Raw genomic sequence first — 20,911 nt, forward strand, 5'->3', positions numbered from 1 at the left:
ACTTGAACCCCCAACCTTCTAACTCAGAGACGAGAATGCTTCCAACTGAGATATGACACTTTCTTCACACAAAGGGTAGTGGAAATCTGGAACTGTCTCCCCCAAAGGCTGTTGAAGCTGGGTGTCATTTGAAAATTTCAAAAATGAAATTGATTTTTCTTGGGCAAGGGTATTAAGGAAAATGGAACCAAGGTGGGAAAATAGAGTTAAGATGCAGACCAGCCATGATTTAATTGAATGGTTGAGAGATTGAATGATCCTCATTTAATTTCCCTGGTTACCCTCTATTGATAGGGCCTGGCATAGTTGCTTGGGTCCTGGCCTGGTTTAGTTTAGAGATACAGCACTGAAACAGGCTCTTCGGCCCACCAAGTCTTGCCGACCATCAACCACCCATTTTATACTAATCCTACACTAATCCCATATTCCTACCACATTCCCACCTGTCCCTATATTTCCCTACCACCTACCTATACTGGTGGCAATTTATAATGGCCAATTTACCTACCAACCTGCCAGTCTTTGGCATGTGGGAGGAAACCGGAGCACCCGGAGGAAACCCACGCAGACACAGGGAGAACATGCAAACTCCACACAGGCAGTACCCAGAATTGAACCCGGGTCGCTGGAGTTGTGAGGCTGCGGTGCTAACCACTGCGCCGCTGTTTCTAAAGCCTGGCTTGGTTGCTAGGGCCTGGTCTGGTTTCGAGGGTCACTGGTCTGGTTGCTAGGGCCTGATCTGGGTTACTGGGGCCTGGCCTGGGTTACTAGGTTCACTGGTCTGGTTGTTAGGGCCTGGCCTGCTAGGGTCACTGGTCTGGTTGCTAGGGCCCGGTCTGGGTTGCTAGGGTCATTGGTCTGGGTTGCTAGGTTCACTGGTTTGGTTGCTAGGGTCATTGGTCTGGGTTGCTAGGGTCACTGGTCTGGTTGCTAGGGCCCGGTCTGGGTTGCTAGGGTCACTGGTCTGGTTGCTAGGGCCTGGCCTGGGTTACTAGGTTCACTGGTCTGGTTGCTAGGGCCTGGCCTGCTAGGTTCACTGGTTTGGTTGCTAGGGCCCGGTCTGGGTTGCTAGGGTCATTGGTCTGGGTTGCTGGGGTCATTGGTCTGGGTTGCTAGGTGTCGATCACTCGTTGCCTGTTGGGCGCCCGGATATGACGTCAGGTGCTCCGCGGAGCCGCTGCCAAGATGGTGTCGGTGACTCTCGGTGAGTTGGTGAAAAGCGGCCAGAACCGCGTGTGGGGATAGATCCTGGGGGAAGTCAGGCTGAAGCCCGAGGCGCGTTGTTTAGGCCTCGGCACCCAGTGGCGATGGGCTCGGGGTCCAAGCGATGTCAACCCGCCGAACCGAGGGAGCCGGCGCTTCAGGCCCTGGAGCCGGGTCTGGCAGGAAAGCAGCTTCTTGACAGTGGGATTCCCATTGCTGCTTCCTCCAACCCCTGCCAGGGAGGCGGCGACACCGGATAAATACTGGGGCAGAGAGAGCATTCCACCAAATCTAATAATTTCCTGAGTTCGCCTGTTACCCTCTCTGACCGAAAGCCCTGTTTCTGGTCTCTCTGTCAAAAGGTTGTTCCCATTTCACAATCCTGGGCACATAATCCAGGCTGACACTCCCAGTGCAGTACTGAAGGGGCCCGGCACTGTCGGAGGTGCTGTCTTTTGGATGAGATGTTAAATCGAGACCCCGTCTGTCCTCACAGGTGGACATAAAAGATCCTGTAACATTCTTCGAAGAGCAACAGGAGAGTTAGCTTGGGATACTTTGCTACATTAAGAGCACTGTATAAATGTAAAATGTTACATTGCCAGTGATGCTGAGTTTCAGAAAAGAAGTTGAACTACTTGCCTAGACTGACTCAAAATTTCAAAATGATATTGATTTTTGTTAGGCAAGAGTATTAAGGGTTAAAGAACAAAAGCAGATGGAGTTGATACTAAATGGCGGAACAGACTCCAGGGGCTACTCCTACTCCTAGGCCTCCTTGGGCTGATGTAAAAGATCCTATGGTAATATTTGAAAAAGAGCAGAGTTCTGCTGTTCTGGGGACCATTTTTCCTGCAGCCAACCCCACCAAAAATAGATTAACTGGTAATTTGCCTTATTGTTGTTTGTGGCATCTTGCTGTGTGAGAAACGGCATTTCAGGGTAGCTTATTGCATGTGAAGCACTGAGAGACATTTTTCCCGTATAAGGTGTAGGCTCAAGATTCTTAAATAGAGCAAGAAAGCATCGAGCGTTCTTTCAGTTAATGGTGTGTAATATTTCCTCTTCTGATGCAGCTTTACTGATATTTTACTAATATTTCACAACTTTTGCACCAAATTCAAATGTCTCGGGAATGGTGAAGGCATTTTGTTTAAGACTTGTAATGTGAAGGTCATTTCTATGTTTCAAAACATACTGATTTTGTTATGCAAGGGTGTTGAGCAACTAAGGCAGGTAGATCGAGTTGATACTAAATGGCAGAACAGGCTCAAGGGGCTGAATGATCTCCTGCTCCTATGCTGCCTCAGGTGGATGTAAAAGATCTGCTGTAAAAATGTCATTTGTAAATTGAACACAATGGGGTAAGAGTAACTTGCAGGAGAAAAAATTGTCTTTTAAAATGACATTGTTGCCTTTGAAGCTAAATCACAAGATAGCTTTGGATGCAAAAAGTCCTGACTGCATTTGATCTCATTGAGAAAACAAAGCCAAAAATACTTGCTGATGCTAGGGATTAAGCCTGGGGGTCTCTTAATTACAAAACTCATGCTATACCACTGAGAGCCATCACTAATTGAACTCCAGTCAACTGTAGCTACCTTCTCTGGTTCAGTGGCATCATTTGTTCCCTCAAGCGGTTTGAATGTCTTTTACGGGAGTTGACTCTCGCTGCCCTGTATCTACCTGCACGGTAACCCAGGGATATAGCAAGAGTATCCCCTTGTGATCCAGACTGGAAATTTCTTCAACCTTTCTGAACGTGGACCAAATTTAATTTGGAGAGAGGTTACAGCAAGCTGCTTTACTTCCAATGACCAGACATATTCAACAAAAGTTATTTTCCATTAGTACAGCTTGTCTGTATAATATAAAAATAACACATATTGCTTATCCGGTCAACCTGCTTGACTTAAAACTGATTTTCTAATTTCATCCTCCAGTACCCATCCTTTCTGCAACCTTTTGCTGCGTGCCTGACTGTGCAGCATCCTGTTTCCACTTTATTTTCTGGCTGTTCGCACCCAGAGAGAGAGAGATCAAAATCCTTCCAACACAATTTATGTTTGGTGTTTATTGATTAGTGAGACAAGCTAACAAATTGCTAATTATTTGTAGGTTTATGAAGAGGCAACACTGAAGCTAGCTCATTAGCATCTTTAATTGATGACCACCATCTCCGATCTTCCACCTTTTTTACTTGGAATATACAAGGCTTTGCAGCATAACATTTTAAGTAACTTAAAAAATATTTTCTGTGAGGAAATGAAATGCATTCACCCACCGTAAATCTTTGCGTGTTGGTTAGCCTTCGACAAATAATGAGTTTGGACTGCAGTGATGTCATTATTATTGCTGTGGCATAGGAAAAATAAGTTTTAAATATTCTTTTAAACCAAAATTAAACACTGCCTAACTTTCCTCCCCAGCTTGCCTGCCTTCATTAAAAATAAAAAACCCCCCTGCAGGAAGTACCCACACTGTTCACACTTGAACTGTAATCCGTAAAATGTAATCAATATATTTTCTGCTGCGCTGATCATCTTTGATCTTAAAGTTTTAAGCACAAATGTGCTGTGATATGATGTAAAGAATGCAGAATATCCCCCTCCAATCAATTTTATAAGCAATGACCAGCAAGTTAAGTCTAAATTTCATTCCTGACTGCAGTCGCTTGTAAGCAGCAGTTGTAAAAAGAAATTCCTCTAGTCCCTAGCACCAGTTTCAAAGTAAATATGTCTGCCGATTGACAGCGGACATTGGTTGCTTATAGAGAGATTTTTAACCTGCTGTTACCAGTTGTCATGCTGACTTGGCATGCGTGCACAGCAAAAACTTAAGTGTTAAATCAATGAAACGATTCCACTTACCTGGTATATAATGGGTAAATAACATGGAGGGACGTTATTCTACTTTAAACATAGTACATAGTGTTTACAGCACACGATGGACCATTTGACCCAACAGATGCGTGCTGGTGTTTTTGCTCTACAGAAGCCTCCCCCCACCCTACTTCATTTCACCTATCAAGATACCTCATGCCTTTTTCTCTCATGTACTTATCTAACTTCCCCTTAATTTTATCTATGCTATTCGCCTCAACTATTCCACATGGTAGCGAGTTCCGCATTCTCACCACTCTGAGTAAAGAAGTTTCTCCTGAATTCCCTATTGGATTTATTAGTGACTGTCATATTTATGGCTATTAGTTTTGGACTCACCCGCAAGTGGAAACATCTTCTCTACATCTAACCTCTCAAACTCCTTCATATTTATAAAGACCTCCATTGGGTCACTTCTCAGCCTTCTGTTTACTAGAGAAGGACCTCATCATGTTCAGTCTTTCCTGATTTTCCAGCTGGCCTGTTTCTGCACTGTTAATTCTATGTAAATCTATGTTTAAAAAAAATCCTTCATTGAATGTGGATGTCGTTGGCATGTCCTGTCTTTATTGCCCATCCCTAATTGTCCTTGAGAAAGTGATCATGAGGCCCTGCCTTAAGCTTCTGTAGTCCACGTAATGAAGGTACTCACTGGTGTTGCCAGGATTTTGACCCAGCAACAATGAAGGAACGACAATATATGTCCAAGTCAGAATGCTAATGCACTTGTTCTTCTCGGTGGTGGAGGTTGTGGATTTGGGCGGGGCTGTTGAAGCCTTGGCAAGTTGCTGCAATGCATCTTGTAGATGGTTCACACTGCAGCCTTGGTAAGAGTGAATATTTAAGGTGGTGGGTGGATGGTTAAAAAAAATTAAAATCTACTGATTTGCAATGATATGTTAATGATGTTGAAAAGGCATCTCCAGCATGCAAGCTGTTCTATTTTGTAGTCTGCTCTCACAGTTATGCGTATGATGCTATTTTTGTCCCACCACTTGTCTTTAAGCCCCAGTTGTCCCTTTGACCTTCATCGACTAAATGTCAGAGATTGAGCTATGGGTTACGTCATAGCAGAATTCCAACTGTTGCTGAAATCAACAAATGATCTTTTTGAAAGCACGTGAAAAATAAGGAGTTAGCTCCGATATTAAAAAGGTTGTGTGCGGTATAGTCTTCCCTTGTTATATTGCCTGTTGTGGTCCTGTTCCCTATCTAAGATTCCCCCTGCTAAAACAGATCAACTTGTGGTCCACGATTGTAACTATCTTTCCGTGGTTTTTGTTGCCAATTGCTGTGTGACATACAGTGGTGAAATGTACCCCAATGTGTAGTGTACTAATCATTGAGTTCACATTGCACTCCAGTGCTTAAGTTGCACAGGCAAGGGTTGTCCAGACATCTGCAGGCCATGTCCTCCTCAGCCCCCTGATTCAGTAAGGGGGCCAATGAAAACTCGTATTTCCTTTGGGGGTCTAGGCCATTTAACTCTCTTGAACCCCACTTGTGGGGCTCGTTTTCACCCACCTGTAGGCTGGCACACCTCAATCACCTGGTGTTTGGCGTTTCAGAGATATGCAGAGCCCTGACTGAGCTATTGGAACAGGATTTCTTGCTTGAGGGAGCTCCCCACCCTGACACTGAATCTCCAATGATATTTGCTTTATTGGGATGGTAGAGGTTCCAACTCTTACTGTCAATGCTGCCTTTCAAGGATGAACTGACAATAGAGATCAGCTTCATCACCCATCTCTGCGCCTTATTTGAGGTTTGCAAGTTTCTCCCTTGTCTCAGCGACTGAAACTGAATGAGCAACGCTGTACAGCTTCAGATTTAAATACTGATTTTGTTTGTTAATTGTCACTCTAATGACTGGACATAGTCAGTGCTGAGTCTAAGTCCACATTCGTTACCATATCTCACTTCAGCCCCTGCTCATTCACTACGTGTCCCATTCTTTTCTTCAAATGTCTACGGCCATATTCCCACCTGAATCCAATTTTACCAGCCAGTGTTCTACCCACCTGTAAATGTTGTCAGGTTCCACTATAAATCCTCAGCTATCTTATCAAATCCTACTATTCTTCCTTGTTTGGTATCATCTGTGAACCTGGGAGCCTCTTGGTTTGTATGGCTTAGTTATTCATCGTCTTTACCAAGGAATCCTCAGACTCTTTAAAAATCACTGGTTACAACTTGCAGTTATATAGCATCTTTAATGTAATAAAACATCCCAAGGCGTTTCACAGGAGCATTATCAGACAAATTTGATTCAGAGTCATATAAAGAGATGTTGGGTTAAAATGCTTTCATGTTAAATCTAAAAATTCTTTCTGTGTTGTGTGTTTCTCTGGTTTGCCTGGAAACAGTGTGCCATTACTTAGTGACAAAACAATTCAGTGATCAATCCATCTGACATGGAAAATGGGCATTTAAAACTCACTTTTTAAATGTGTTAATGAAATACTACACATGATTTGATGCAGGCACCTTCGGAATTGGAGTCCCCATTTGCTGTTTTCCCTTAAGTGGTAAGGACACAATTTGATTTTAGTTATTTCTCCTCATGCAGCCTAAAAGAACTCACCCTGTAGCAGCAGTCAAGCAGCAGTTGAATATGACATTGCCAGTCAGAATGGTGTCCTGGAGCAGTTGTGTTTAGGATAGCTGACCTGCTTTGTTAAGAGACGTATTGTGTGTTGACACACTTCTGAGACTAAAAGCTTTTTCTATTCTGCAGCTACATCAGAGTGGATCCAGTTTTTCAAAGATGCTGGCATACCAGCAGGACCAGCTGTCAACTACGCTGTTAGCTTTGTGGACAACAGGTAGGGCTGTTTATAATACTTGTAGGTTTCCTAGCATTGTTAAATGAACTGAAAAGAGCTTGAGACTATCCTGGAAAATTTCTCCACTGTGCTATAAACTTGAAATATTTAAACTTGGTGCTTTCAATTTCTTTTTGTCTTCCGTCAAATTGTTTCCATGATATTTATGCATAAGCATCTGCTGGGAGATACACGAGAGGCTGTGGACAACTTTTTCTCTCTCGGGAAGCTGCATGAATCCACTTGCCCCACTAACATCCACCTCAGTATGTTATGGCTGCTGGTGTTTCAAATTCACTGTGGAGGAATACAGTCGAAGAGCCGATGGCAACCGAGCAAGCATGTTGTAGATTCACACAAGACAGTAGCATGAGAAACTGTACTGCTGGGCTGGCCTGTGTGAGGAGTCAGCCTGTCTTACAGCCAGAACAAAATGGCAGCTCCTATCCTAGCACTGCCAGTGGAGGGCATTTATGTTTTACTGCAGAGGCAGAAAGAAAAAGCACCTTGGAAGGTGTTAGTCTGTGCTTCCTGAAATTTAACCAAGATCTGAGTATGTTTGAGAGAAACCCAGATAAAAATCTGGTGCAGTCTATTGATGCACCAATATGTACTGTCTTTTCAAAATACAGATGTTTAACATCTGGGAAATAGTGATCCTACAAATTTCCAATGCTAAATATATGCTAAAATACAGGCACACAGTATGGATGAAAAATTTAGGAGTTACAGATAATTGCTTTCACCTCACAAGCATCAGTTCCCATAAATGCCTCCTTCGAAAAGCTAAATTTAGCTTGCACTTAATGTGTTGCTACTGGCAGATGATCTAATAGTATCCCTGCTGTTAGCTTCTGCCAGCGACTCCTTACTGAAGAACCCTAAAGGCAAGCATAGCTACCGTCAAAGATTTCCTCCCTGACTGTTATTTCATTAATTTAATCCAGAGAGTGATATGGGAAGATCATTTATTTTGGTGATGAATCAGGGTCGGACCCTGTGCAGGGAGTTATGGCCATGAACCTTCATTCTGCTTCTCTGCAACTCTAAACTCACTGAGCTTTCCTGTTCCCATTTGAGAAAAGCACACACCCAGTGCTCATTATATCTTCCAAGTATTGGAATAAACAGGGCTTGTTTAATTAGTGTCTTTTTATAGGACGCCGGAACAAATGCATTCACCTACCCAGATGTGGAAAGCAGAGATCAGGTGCTTCAAATGTAGCTGTGAAATTCCTTTGTTTCTTCATAAAATGAAAGGATGACAGAAAGGAGACTTCTGATATTATTGATTTTTTTTACCCCCGTTCTCCCCAACCACCCCCCCCCTCCCCCAAACCACCATGATCCCCTCAAGGACACTATGATCCAGGGACCCAGTCAGTTTGAAATCTTACATCTTGTAGCTTGAGGCCCTGCCAAGTTAATTGCTAAACCATAATGGCAAGATGGGCCTAGGTTCCATTCCCTGTCTGTACGGAACAAGCTGCTCTGAGCTGGGGATGAAGTTGGAATGCTACGGTGGTCCAGGGGACACAGTCTCAGAATAAGGAGTAGGACATTTAGGACTGAGAAGAAGAGGAATTTCTTCACTCAGAGGGTGATGAATCTGTGGAATTCTCTACTCCAGATGGCTATGGAGGCTCAGTCATTGACTATGTTCAAGGCAGAGGTTACTAGATATTAAAGCCATCAAGGGATATGGGAAAATAGGGTTGAGTTAGATGATCAGCCATGATCTAGTTGAATGGCGGAGCAGGTTTGAGGAACTGAATGGCCTCCTCCTACATTCCTAATAGCTGTTCAGTTAATAGAAGTCACAGGAATAGGAGGAGTTAATTCAGCCCCTCGAGTTTGTTCCGCCATTCAATGAGATCATGGCTGATCTGCAACCTAACTCCATATTTTTTTATTCATTCATGGGATGTGGGCGTTGCTGGCTAGGCTAGCATTTATTGCCCTTCCCTAATTGCCCACTGAAGGCATTGCTGTGGGTCTGGAGTCACGTAGGCCAGGTAAGGATGGTAGGTTTCTTTCCCTAAAGGACATTAGTAAACAAGATGGGTTTTTACAACAATCGACAGTAGTTTCATGGTCATCATTAGACTAGCTTTTAATTCCAGATTTGTGAGTTGGATTCAAATTTCACCACCTATGTGGTGGGATTCAAACCCATGCCTCCAGAGCATTAGTCTAGGCATCTGGATTACCGGTCCAGTGACATTACCACTACACCACAGCCTCCACCCCCAAATATGTACCTGACTTTGCCCCATATCACTTAATACTTTTGTTGATAAAAATCTATCAATCTCAGATTTAAGATTGGTAATTGATCTACCATTAATTGCTGCTTGTAGAAGAGAGTTCCAAACTTCTACCACCTTTTGCATGTAGAGGTGTTTCCTGCTTTTGTTCCTGAAAGGTCTGGGTCTAATTTTTAGACTATGCCCCGAGTCCTAGACTCCCCCACCAGCGGAAATAGTTTTTCTCTATCTACCCTATCTGTTCCTCTTAATATCTTGAAAACTTTGATCAGATCACCACTTAATCTTCTAAATTCCAGGGTATATAACCCTAGTTGTATAATCTCTCTTCGTAATTTAACCCTTGGAGTCCATTCCGGTAAATCTCTGCTGCACTCCCTCCAAGGTCAGTATATCTTTCCTAAGGTGTGGTGCCCAGAACTGCTCACAGTGCTCCAGGTGTGGTCTAACAAGGGCTCTGTATCGCTGTAGCATGACTTCTACCCCCTTGTATTCCACAAGTCTCTTTGGCCCTCCATATTTTTTAGCTTATCACCATTTAGAAAGTACCCTGTTCTATCCCTTTTTTGGTCCAAAATGGATGACCTTACATTTTCCAACATTGAAATCTATTTGCCACAGTTTTGCTCATTCACTTATTCTGTCAATATCACTTTATTTTATGCTTCCATCTACACTGCTTATAATGCCGCTGCAGTCATTACTACGAAGTGTGTGTGTACACATTAGGTGAAAAAGTAAGAGCTTTTGGCATTTAATGGATTCAGCAGTGAAACATTAAATCTCTCTCAGATCCGAGCGTTGTTGAAGGAGAATTTGTAAACGTGTAGTTATCGATCATGGTCACATGTCACCAGGGTGTTAAGTGTCCAAAAGCCGCAAATGTGACTGATTTCTGTGCTCGTTTGGATATGTAAATTAGTGCACACATCAGTTACGCAATATTAACCTCCAGTGTTCCAATTAAAGGTAGTTTGTCAAAATCTGATAGAGTATGTCAATCACAAGTACTCCAATCTAGCAGAGTTTTAAACATTTCTCTTTAAATCCTAAACATGGTTTGGAAATTTAAAAGACTTTATTCGATATCAGTGTCCATCCTTTAAATGAAGGGGTGCAACTTGACTTTTAATTTATTTTTGGCTGCCATCCCATGGTGTCAGCTGTGGCTCAGTGGGTAGCACTCCCGCCTCTGAATCAAAAGGTGTGGGTTCGAGTCCCACTCCAGGGATTTGAGCATGGGATCTGGGCTGACACTCGGGGAGGGAGTGCTGTCTTTCAAATGAGACAGTAAACCAAAGCCCTGTCTGCCCTTTCAGGTGGATGTAAAAGATCCCATGGTACTGTTTCAAAGAGGAGTAGGGGAGTATTACCCAGTGCCCTGGCCAATGTTTATCCCTCAATCAACATCATAGAACAGATTATCTGGTTAGTGGGACTTTACTGAGTGCGAATTGGCTGCTGTGTTTCCTAACTTACAACACTTAAAAATATTTAATTGTGACGTCCTGAGGTCATGAAAGGCACCATTGAAATGCAAGTGTTTTTTCTTATTAAAAGTCTTCATAATAAATTTAATTTTAAAAATGCCACAAAGTGCATTTGTGTGGATGTAAAGTGAAAATAGGGTGAAGCTCAGTTGATTTGCACTCCATAGCCACAATGCTAAACTAACTGTCTTGGCACACAAGTGAAGAATGATCGCTTGCATAAGATATGGGTGAGCAGCCATCACAAGTCACCCCATTCCCTCACCTCCTTAAACCAGGTGGTGGGCGTGACAGCCTGTCTCATCACCTAATCCTGTACCATCTGGGAGATGGAATCAGGTGGATAGGAGCACCCAACCCTTGATGTCTCACTCCGTACACACGCACGCGCAGATGCGCGTGCACACAGACATGTGCGTACACAGACACGCGCACACGCCGTAAAAGTGACTCTGAGGATTGTGGGTTCAGGTTGCTTGGAGTACTTGACCATGTACAATACATAGAAACATAGAAAATAGGAGCAGGAGTGGGCCATTCAGCCCTTTGAGGCTGCTCCGCCATTCATTATGATCATGGCTAATCATCCAACTCTCTAACCTGTTCCCGCTTTCGCCCCATATCCTTTGATCCCTTTAAACCCAAGAGCTATATCTAACTCCTTCTTGAAAACATACAATGTTTTGGCCTCAACTGCTTTCTCTGGTAGCGAATTCCACAGGTTAACCACTCTCTGGGTGAAGAAATTTCTCCCCATCTCAGTCCTGAATGGGTTTACCCTGTATCCTTAGACTATGACCCCTGGTTCTGGACTCCCCCACCATCGGGAACATCCTTCCTGCATCTACCCTTTCAAGTCCTGTTAGAATTTTATAGGTTTCTATGAGATTCCCCCTCACCTGAACTCCGGCGAATGTAATCCTAACCAACTCGATCTCTCCTCATACGTCAGTCCTGCCATCCCAGGAATCAGTCTGGTAAACCTTCCCTGCACTTCCTCTATAGCAAGGACATCCTTCCTCAGATAAGGAGACCAAAACTGCACACAATATTCCAGGTGTGGCCTCACCAAGGCCCTGTATAATTGCAGCAAGACATCCCTGCTTCTGTACTCTAATCCTCTCGCTATGAAGGCCAACATACCATTTGCTTTTTTTACCGCCTGTTGCACCTGCATGCTTACCTTCAGCGACTGGTGTACGAGAGCACCCAGGTCTTGTTGCATATTCCCCTCTCTCAGTTTATAGCTGTTCAGATAATAATCTGCCTTCCTGTTTTTGCTACCAAAGTGGATAACCTCACATTTATCCACATTATACTGCATCTGCTGTGCATTTGCCCACACACTCAACTTGTCCAAATCACCCTGAAGCCTCTCTGCATCCTCCTCACAACTCACCCTCCCACCCAGTTTTGTGTCATCTGCTAATTTGGAGATATTGCATTTAGTTCCCTCATCTAAATCAGTAATATATATTGTGAATAGCTGGGGTCCTAGCACCGATCCCTGCGGTACCCCGCTAGTCACTGCCTGCAATTCGGAAAAAGACCCATTTATCCCTACTCTTTGTTTCATGTCTGCCAACCAATTTTCTATTCATCGCAATACAATACCCCCAATCCCATGCACTTTAATTTTACACGCTAATCTTTTATGTGGGACTTTGTCGAAAGCCTTCTGAAAGTCCAAATAAACCACATCCACTGGCTCCCCCTCATCAACTCTACTAATTACATCCTCGAAGAATTCTAGTAGATTTGTCAAGCATGATTTCCCTTTCGTAAATCCATGCTGACTCTGTCCGATTCTACCACTGTTCTCCAAGTGGTCTGCTACAAAATCTTTGGTTTCGAGAATTTTCCCCACTACCGACGTCAGGCTGACTGGTCTATAATTCCCTGCTTTCTACCTCCCTTCTTAAATAGTGGGGTTACATTAGTTACTCTCCAATCTGTAAGAACTGTTCCAGAGTCTGTAGAATCTTGGAAGATGACCACCAATGCATCCGCTATTTCTAGGGCCACTTCCTTAAGTACTCTGGGATGCAGACCATCAGGCCCTGGGGATTTATCGGCTTTCAATCCCATAATTTTCCCCAACACCATTTCTCTACTAATACTGATTTCCTTGAGTGCCTCTCTCTCACTAATAGGATGACACTGCAGTGTATTACTGAGGAAGTGCTGCATTGTTGGTGGTACCTTTCTGGATGAGATGCTCAGCTGAGGCCCCATCTATTTATCCTGATGACTCAGGTGAATGTTAAAGATTGTGTTGCGAGTTTGGGGAATTCACTTAAGTTCCTTACCTCGACTTACCAACACATTATTTTGCTGTTCATCTCATTGTTGGAATGGCATCTAATAACTACTTAAAATAATTCATTGCATGTAGAACACTTGGAGATATCGCTGAGATTATAGAATGATGTTTTTTTCTTGGGTAATGTAAATTCAGTAGATTGTTGGGTTACGTTGCCCACATCAACAATGTTCTAACTCCTTTAACTATAACTCTTCCAAGTATATATATGGACCTTATAATCTGGTGTATGTCAGACTCTTGTATTATTGCTGCATTGTTTTACAGTGAGTTACTGCGATGCTTAAAATGCCTGCATACAGATATTCTCTGCTCCATATTATACACTTGAACCCTGACAATTATTCACATACCTATTGTATTTATCTTGACCCTTTTCTCTGTGATGTCACCATTTTTGTTTAATCACTTTTTACAAAGGTTGTCCTCACTCAGCAAGGGAGGTTAGTGCTGGTGTGTGGAATACTTCTCCGTCTTGGACAGCCATTGCCAACATTAAAGACTTCCCAAATTGGGTATAGCACAGGTAGGAAAGCTCCATTATCCTCGCCCAAAGGTGTGCCTCATACCAAATTCAAAAGGAGGAGGTGTTGGGCGTCTTGCAAAGCATTAAGGTAGATAAGTCCCCAGGGCCTGATGGGATCTACCCCAGAATACTGAGGGAGGCAAGGGAAAAAATTGCTGGGGCCTTGACAGAAATCTTTGTATCCTCATTGGCTACAGGTGAGGTCCCAGAGGACTGGAGAATAGCCAATGTTGTTCTTTTGTTTAAGAAGGGTAGCAAGGATAATCCAGGAAATTATATGCCGGTGAGCCTTACGTCAGTGGTAGATAAATTATTGGAGAGGATTCTTCGGGACAGGATTTACTCCCATTTGGAAACAAATTAACTTATTAGCGAGAGGCAGCATGGTTTTGTGAAGGGGAGGTTGTGTCTCACTAACTTGATTGAGTTTTTTGAGGAAGTGACGAAGATGATTGATGAAGGAAGGGCAGTGGATTTTGTCTATATGGACTTCAGTAAAGCCTTTGACAAGGTCCCTCATGGCAGACTGGTACAAAAGGTGAAGTCACACGGGATCAGAGATGAGCTGGCAAGATGGATACAGAACTGGCTCGGTCATAGAAGACAGAGGGTAGCAGTGGGAGGGTGCTTTTCTGAATGGAGGCCTGTGACTAGTGGTGTTCCGCAGGGATCAGTGCTGGGACCTTTGCTGTTTGTAGTATATATAAATGATTTGGAGGAAAATGTAGCAGGTCTGATTAAGTTTGCGGACGACACAAAGGTTGGTAGAGTTGCGGATAATGATGAGGATTGTCAGAGGATACAGCAGGATATAGATCGGTTGGAGACTTGGGCGGAGAAATGGCAGATGGAGTTTAGTCCGGACAAATGTGAGGTAATGCATTTTGGAAGGTCTAATGTAGGTGCGAAGTATACAGTAAATGGCAGAACCCTTAGGAGTATTGACAGGCAGAGAGATCTGGGTGTACAGGTCCACAGGTCACTGAAAGTGGCAACGCAGGTGGATAAGGTAGTCAAGAAGGCATACAGCATGCTTGCCTTCATTGGTCGGGGCATAGAGTATAAAAATTGGCAAGTCATGCTGCAGCTGTACAGAACCTTCGTTAGGCCACACTTAGAATATTGTGTACAATTCTGGTCGCCACACTACCAGAAGGACGTGGAGGCTTTGGAGAGGGTACAGAAGAGGTTTACCAGGATGTTGCCTGCAGGGCATTAGCTATGAGGAGAGATTGGATAAACTCGGATTGTTTTCACTGGAACGACGGAGGTGGAGGGGCGACATGATAGAGGTTTACAAAGTTATGAGCGGCATGGACAGAGTGGATAGTCAGAAGCTTTTTCCCAGGGTGGAAGAGTCAGTTACTAGGGGACATAGGTTTAAGGTGCGAGGGGCAAAGTTTAGAGGGGATGTGCGAGGCAAGTTCTTTACACAGAGGGTGGTGAGTGCCTGGAACTTGCTGCCGGAGGAGGTGGTGGAAGCAGGTATGATGGCGACGTTTAAGAGGCATCTTGACAAATGCATGAATAGGTTGGGAATAGAGGGATACGGTCCCCGGAAGTGCAGAAGGTTTTAGTTTAGGCAGGCATCAAGATCGGCGCAGGCTTGGAGGGCCGAATGGCCTGTTCCTGTGCTGTACTGTTCTTTGTACTCCCTACTACACCAGTGTGACATTTTGAATTTCCCACCTCTCCATTGAACCGTACAGGTTTCTACCACAGAAGGGGGCCTTTTGGCCCACCGTGTCTATGCGGGTTCTTTCCTTGAGCAATTCAAAACTAATCTGACTCTCTCCGTAGCCCTGAATCTTCCACTCCTTCAAATTATTATTTAATTTTCCCTTAAATGATGCAGTAATCTCCACCTCAGCTCTTCCATGTGTCAAAACATTCCATGCTGTAGCACCCTCTGCATAAAGACATTTTCGTGTTCTGTCCTTGTTCTCTTGTGGCATTCAAATGGTTTCTGTGAGTTAAATAACAGATGGCTTCATTGATTTAGTTACTAGGGGCATCCTGTGATGTAAAGGACTGTCTTGTTCAATGATGAAGACATTGAACTAATTAATTAGCAAACAAAGTTGTGTAAGAAAGCAATTTATGTCTTTCTAAGGCAGAGTTACATATCACAATCTATCTTTAAATGCATCAAGTATTGTTTGATTTGATTAGAAATGATTTTAGCAGTCTTCTTTGTTAATTGGAAAGTTGTATGAAAAATTGCTTTGATTCATTGGAGAGCCCATACATTTGAGATCCAAGGGTTTGAATAGCAGTAGTCCAGAGACAAAGGCAGAGGTCTTTTGAAAACTGCCTCTTCAAACAGGTGGAGTAGTTCTCAAAAAAACAGCCTCAAGCTAGTAGTCAAAAGAAAGCTGAATTCGCAACACATTTACAAGATTTTCACTCATTGAATTGGCAGACAACCATTCTTGCTAAGCGTAATTAACCCATTGTGGACATCAGAAGCCCAACCAGCTTCAGCTGTTTCATCAATAACCGTCCCTCCATCTTAAAGTCAGAAGTGGAGATATTCGCTGATGATTGTACAATGTTCAGCACCATTCGCGACTCCTCAGATACTAAAGCAGTCCAGGTCCATATGCAGCAAGACCTGGATAACATCCAGACTTGGACTGATATGTAGCGCGAATGTTACTTGGCACTTAAGTGCCAGGCAATGGCCATCTCCAACAAAAGAGAACTTAGCCGTCTCCCCTTGATGTTCAACGAGATTACCCCACCATTAACATCCTGGGGGTTACCATTGACCAGAAACTTTAACTGGACCAGCCATATATATACTGTGGCTACAAGAGCAGGGTAGAGGCTGGGAATTCTGCGACAAGTAACCTACCTCCGGACTCCCCAGCGCCTATCCACCATCTACAAGGTACGTCAGGTGTGTGATGGAATACTCCTCACTTGCCTGGGTGAGTGCAGCTCTAGCAACACTCGAGAAGCTCAACACCATCCAAGACAAAGCAGCCCAGTTGATCGGCACCCATGCACCACCTTCAACATTCATTCCCTTCACCACTGGCGCACAGTGGCAGCAGTGTCTACCATCTGCAAGATGCCCTGCAGCAACCCGCTAAGCCTCCTTTGACAGCACCTTCCAAACCCACGATCTCTACCACCTGGAAGGACAAAAGCAGGAGGTACATGGGAACACCACGACCTGCAAGTTCCCCTCCAAGTCGCACACCATCCTGACTTGGAACTATATGGCCGTTCCTTCGCTGTCACTGGGTCTAAATCCTGGAACAGTTTCCCTAACAGCGCTGTGGATGTACCTACATCACATGGACTACAGTGGTTCAAGAAGGTAGCTCCCCACCACCTTTTCAAGGGGCAATTAGGGATGAGCAACAAATGCTGACCTTGTCAGTGATGCTCCTATCCCATGAGCAAATAAAAAAACCCCATAAGATATAGGAGCTGGAGTAGGCTATACGGCGCATCAAGCCTGCTCCAGTATTTAATAACATCATGCCTGATCATCTACCTCAACTCCACTTTCCCTCCCTATCCCCATATCTGTTGTTTGCCTTAGTGTCCAAAAATCTAGTCATCTCAATCTTGAATATACTCTACCACTGAGCATCCAAAGATTCACAGCCTTCTGAATGAAGAAATTTCCTCATCTTAATGCTGAGACTATGACCCCTAGTTCTAGACTCTCCAACCAGAGTAAACAGCCTCTCAGTATTTTCCCTGTTCAGCCCTGTTGAGAATGTTCCACATTTCTTATTCTTCTAAACTCCAGAGATTATCGGCCCATTCCACTCAATCTCTCCTCGTAGGACAGCCCCTCATCCTAGAAAGCAATCTAGTGAGCCTTTGTTGCACCCCCTCGAAGGGAAATGTGTCCTTTCTTGGGTAAAGAGACCAAATTCATCAGGATTCATGCTGTTTGTAAGGGCAGAGTACAGAAAGAGGGACAGCTTCCAGTTCACAGGTATATTGCACCACAGTTGTTAGAAAAAAGATGGTAATAAAATCCTAATTCTGTAACAACCATTTTATTATTTTTCTGAATAAGATTAACAATTAGTGTTGGATTTGGGAATATTTTAGTATGAAAGACCATTATACACTAGGAACTGAATTGAGAATACCCAGACTTATTTCCTGAAGGATCTTTTCAGCCCGCAGGGAAATGAGGCTTTCATTCCATCAGTCAGGCTGGCGTCATCCCAGAGCTGAAAAGCCTAGGTCTAACCTACTGCACCAGTATCATGCAGCAAATTTCACCTTAAACTTTTTTGTATTCACAGGATACAGAAGAATATGCTCATGGACCTCACTAAAGACATCATGAATGAATTGGGCATCTCAGTTGTTGGGGATATTATTGCCATTCTCAAACATGCCAAAGTGGTGTACAAGCAGGTGAGGGCTGGCAAAGTTACTTGCTTAGCCAAACAGTGTACCTACGCCCCTTGTTTCAGTATTTCTGTTGATAGTGATATCAAACAATTTAATTTGACTTTTAACATGTGACTCGAATCTCCATATGTCTCCCTCACTTGAGGTGTACTTACTCTGATGTTACATGCCATCCCTTTAAATCTCTTTGACTATATTATCCTGCTAATTGTCACAAATGATACAAAATGTTAGGCTGTTAAATATATGCAGCAAATAATGAAGATGCATAACATTTTTATGCTCCTGTCAATAGTTCAGCCCTGAACATTTAGCATTTCAATTCCTCCACTCTCTCAGCTCTTATTTGCCATTTGCCTTGCATTAGGCAATAAAAAATTAATGTTTTGAACAAACCCCCTTTGGCTCAGTGTTAATCTACACATAGCTGAGTTGGCAGTTTTCACTGCTGCTGTATCAGCCTCTGAATTGAGGGCATAAATACGGTTCAAGAAGGAAATTAATATTGAAGAATTCTCTAAGTGTGACCACTGGATAGTAAAATCAGTGCATTAGACCATTGTTTATAGGGGATTGTGTCTCTAATGTAAATGGCAGCAGGACAATTTGTACCAGCCAGGTTTCCTGTCCTAGTAGATAAGCACCTGGAACAACTGGGTGATTGGAGTATTTAGTTCAGAAACAGATGCTGGAAATTGGAAATACTCAGCAAGTCAGGCAGCATCTTCGGAGAGAGAAGCAGAGTTAATGCTTCAGGTCAATGACTTGATCAGAGCTGGAAAATGTTAGAAATGTAAAAGGTTTTAAGCAAGTGAAAGGGAGGGGAGGGTGGGAACAGAACAAAAGGGATGGTCTATGATAGACTGGAAGACAGGAGAGATTAAATGACAAAAGGGTTGATGTTGCAAGGTCAAAGGGAGAGGTAATGGGGCAGGTAAAGAAACAACAGATGTGTCTAGAGGAGATGTGAATGGCCGAATGATGAACATTTGCCGTCTGAAAGCAAAAACAAGAGAAAAACGCGAGTAAAGATCGAAACCTGCAAAGAAAAAGCAGACAAAATAGGGGCAGGGATTACGATCTGAAATTGTTGAACTGATTGTTGAGTCTGGAAGGCTGTAAAATACCTATTCAAAAGATGAGGTGCTGCTCCTTGAGCATGTGGAGAGCTTTATTGAAACACTGCAGGAGGCAAAGAACAGAGAGCCAGGTGCAGAATTAAAATGACAGGCAACTGGAAGCTTGGGGTCACGCTTCCGGATTAAACAGAGATGTTCCAGAAAGTGGTCACCCAATCTGCGTTTGATCTCCTCAGTGAGAGCAAACTGCATTGTAAGCAATGAATGCAACATACTAAATTGAAAGAAGTAGATGTAAATTGCTGGAAGGAGTGTTTGGGGCCTTGGACAGCGAGGAAAGAGGAGATAAAAGGGCATGCGCTGGTAAGGTGACCATTAGGACAGAGGTTTGGAACTGTAGGACAGAAACCAAAATTAACCCCAAGCTAAAGTAACCCATTTTTGTATCATGAACCACATATACTCGATCAAATGTTTGTGTGGATATGCTGTTTAAATAGACACTTTAATTATGATTTAAATTTTCCTGTAGCATAGATACACCAGATTGCATTCACCCTCCACTGGAGCCTACTGGCACAGATTCTCAGTAAGGTGATAACTTTCCATGATTTGTGTACAAGGACATACACATCCCTCTGCTTACCAACTTTTACTGGTGTCTCACCTTTTAAAAATATTCTGCTTTTCTGTTTTTCCTACCAAACTGGATAACCTCTCATTTCTCCACACTATACTCCATCTGCCATTTTCTTCCACTAATTGGCTTTATCAAGATTAGGGTTCAGGGGATTGGGAGTAATATGTTAGCTTGGCTTGAGGATTGGTTAACAGACAGTAAAACAACAAGTGGGAATAAATGGGTCATTTTCAGGATGGCAAGGTGTAACTAGAGAAATGCTGCAAGGATCAGTGCTTAGATGTCAACTATTTACAATCAGTATCAATGAGGGGACCATGGAGTGGAATATATCCAAATTTGCTGAGAATACAAAGCTGGATGGGAAAGTAAGCTGTGAGGAGAACATAGAGTCATAGAGTTGTACAGCATAGAAACAGGCCCTTCGGCCCACCATGTCCATGCCGACCATAATGCTAATCCCACCTGCCTGCATTAATTCCATATCCCTCTATGCCTTGCTCATTCAAGTACCTGTCCAGATGCCTCTTAAATGCTGCTACTGTTCCTGCCTCCACCACCAACATAGGCTGCAAAGGGATACAGACAGGTTATGAGAGTGGGCAAGAAGGTGGCAGTTGGAGTATATAATGTGGGGAAATGTGAAATTGCCCGCTTTGGTGGGAAGAATAGAAAAGCAGAATTTTTTTTCAAGGTGAGAGATTCGTTAATTTTGCTATACAGAAAGATTTCATTGTGCTTGTACACAAATGGCAGTAAACATGCAGGTACAGTAAGCAATTGGGAAGGCAAATGGTATGTTGGCCATTATTGCAAGGGGTTCAGAGTATGAGTCAGAAAGTCTTGCTACAATTATATAGGGTTTTTGGTGAGACCACAATTAGAGTGCTGTGTACAGTTTTGGTTTCTATACCTAAGGAAGGATATACTTGTCTTATGTGGAGTGCAGTGACAGTTCACTAGATTGATTCCTGGGATGAGAGGGTTGTTTGATGAGGAGAAATTTAAGTAGAATGGGCTTATAGTCTCTGGAATTTAGAATGAGACTCCTGCTCCTATTTCTAATGTTCTTATGTAAGTCTAACTCTTGTCACTGTGCTCTTCAGCCCCATTTGCTATATATGAGCAGTCAGCCTTTATCTAGAGACTTCATTCCCCCATAGAATAATACGGCACAGAAGGAGGCAATTCAGCCCATCATGCCTATGCCAGCTCTTTGAAAGAGCTGTCAATTAATCTCATTTGCCCTGCTCTTTACCCATAATGCTGAAAATGTTTATTTTT

At 43.2% G+C, this 20,911-nt stretch overlaps 1 protein-coding gene across 4 annotated transcripts in view; it reads left to right on the forward strand.

The window, feature by feature from the left end:
• The first annotated feature begins 1,139 nt into the window (after positions 1 to 1,139).
• Positions 1,140 to 20,911, forward strand: part of c40h19orf47 (chromosome 40 C19orf47 homolog) — a 35,630-nt gene continuing 15,858 nt past the window's right edge. For all 4 annotated transcript variants that reach the window (XM_068018893.1, XM_068018894.1, XM_068018895.1 and 1 more), the window contains exons 1-3: positions 1,140 to 1,204; positions 6,823 to 6,910; positions 17,797 to 17,911. In XM_068018893.1, coding sequence (XP_067874994.1) covers positions 1,186 to 1,204; positions 6,823 to 6,910; positions 17,797 to 17,911 — 222 coding nt within the window. In that variant the 5' untranslated portion in view covers positions 1,140 to 1,185. The remainder of the gene's footprint in view (positions 1,205 to 6,822; positions 6,911 to 17,796; positions 17,912 to 20,911) is intronic.

Source organism: Heterodontus francisci, chromosome 40 (genome assembly GCF_036365525.1).
Source record: "Heterodontus francisci isolate sHetFra1 chromosome 40, sHetFra1.hap1, whole genome shotgun sequence".
Lineage (NCBI taxonomy): Eukaryota > Metazoa > Chordata > Chondrichthyes > Heterodontiformes > Heterodontidae > Heterodontus > Heterodontus francisci.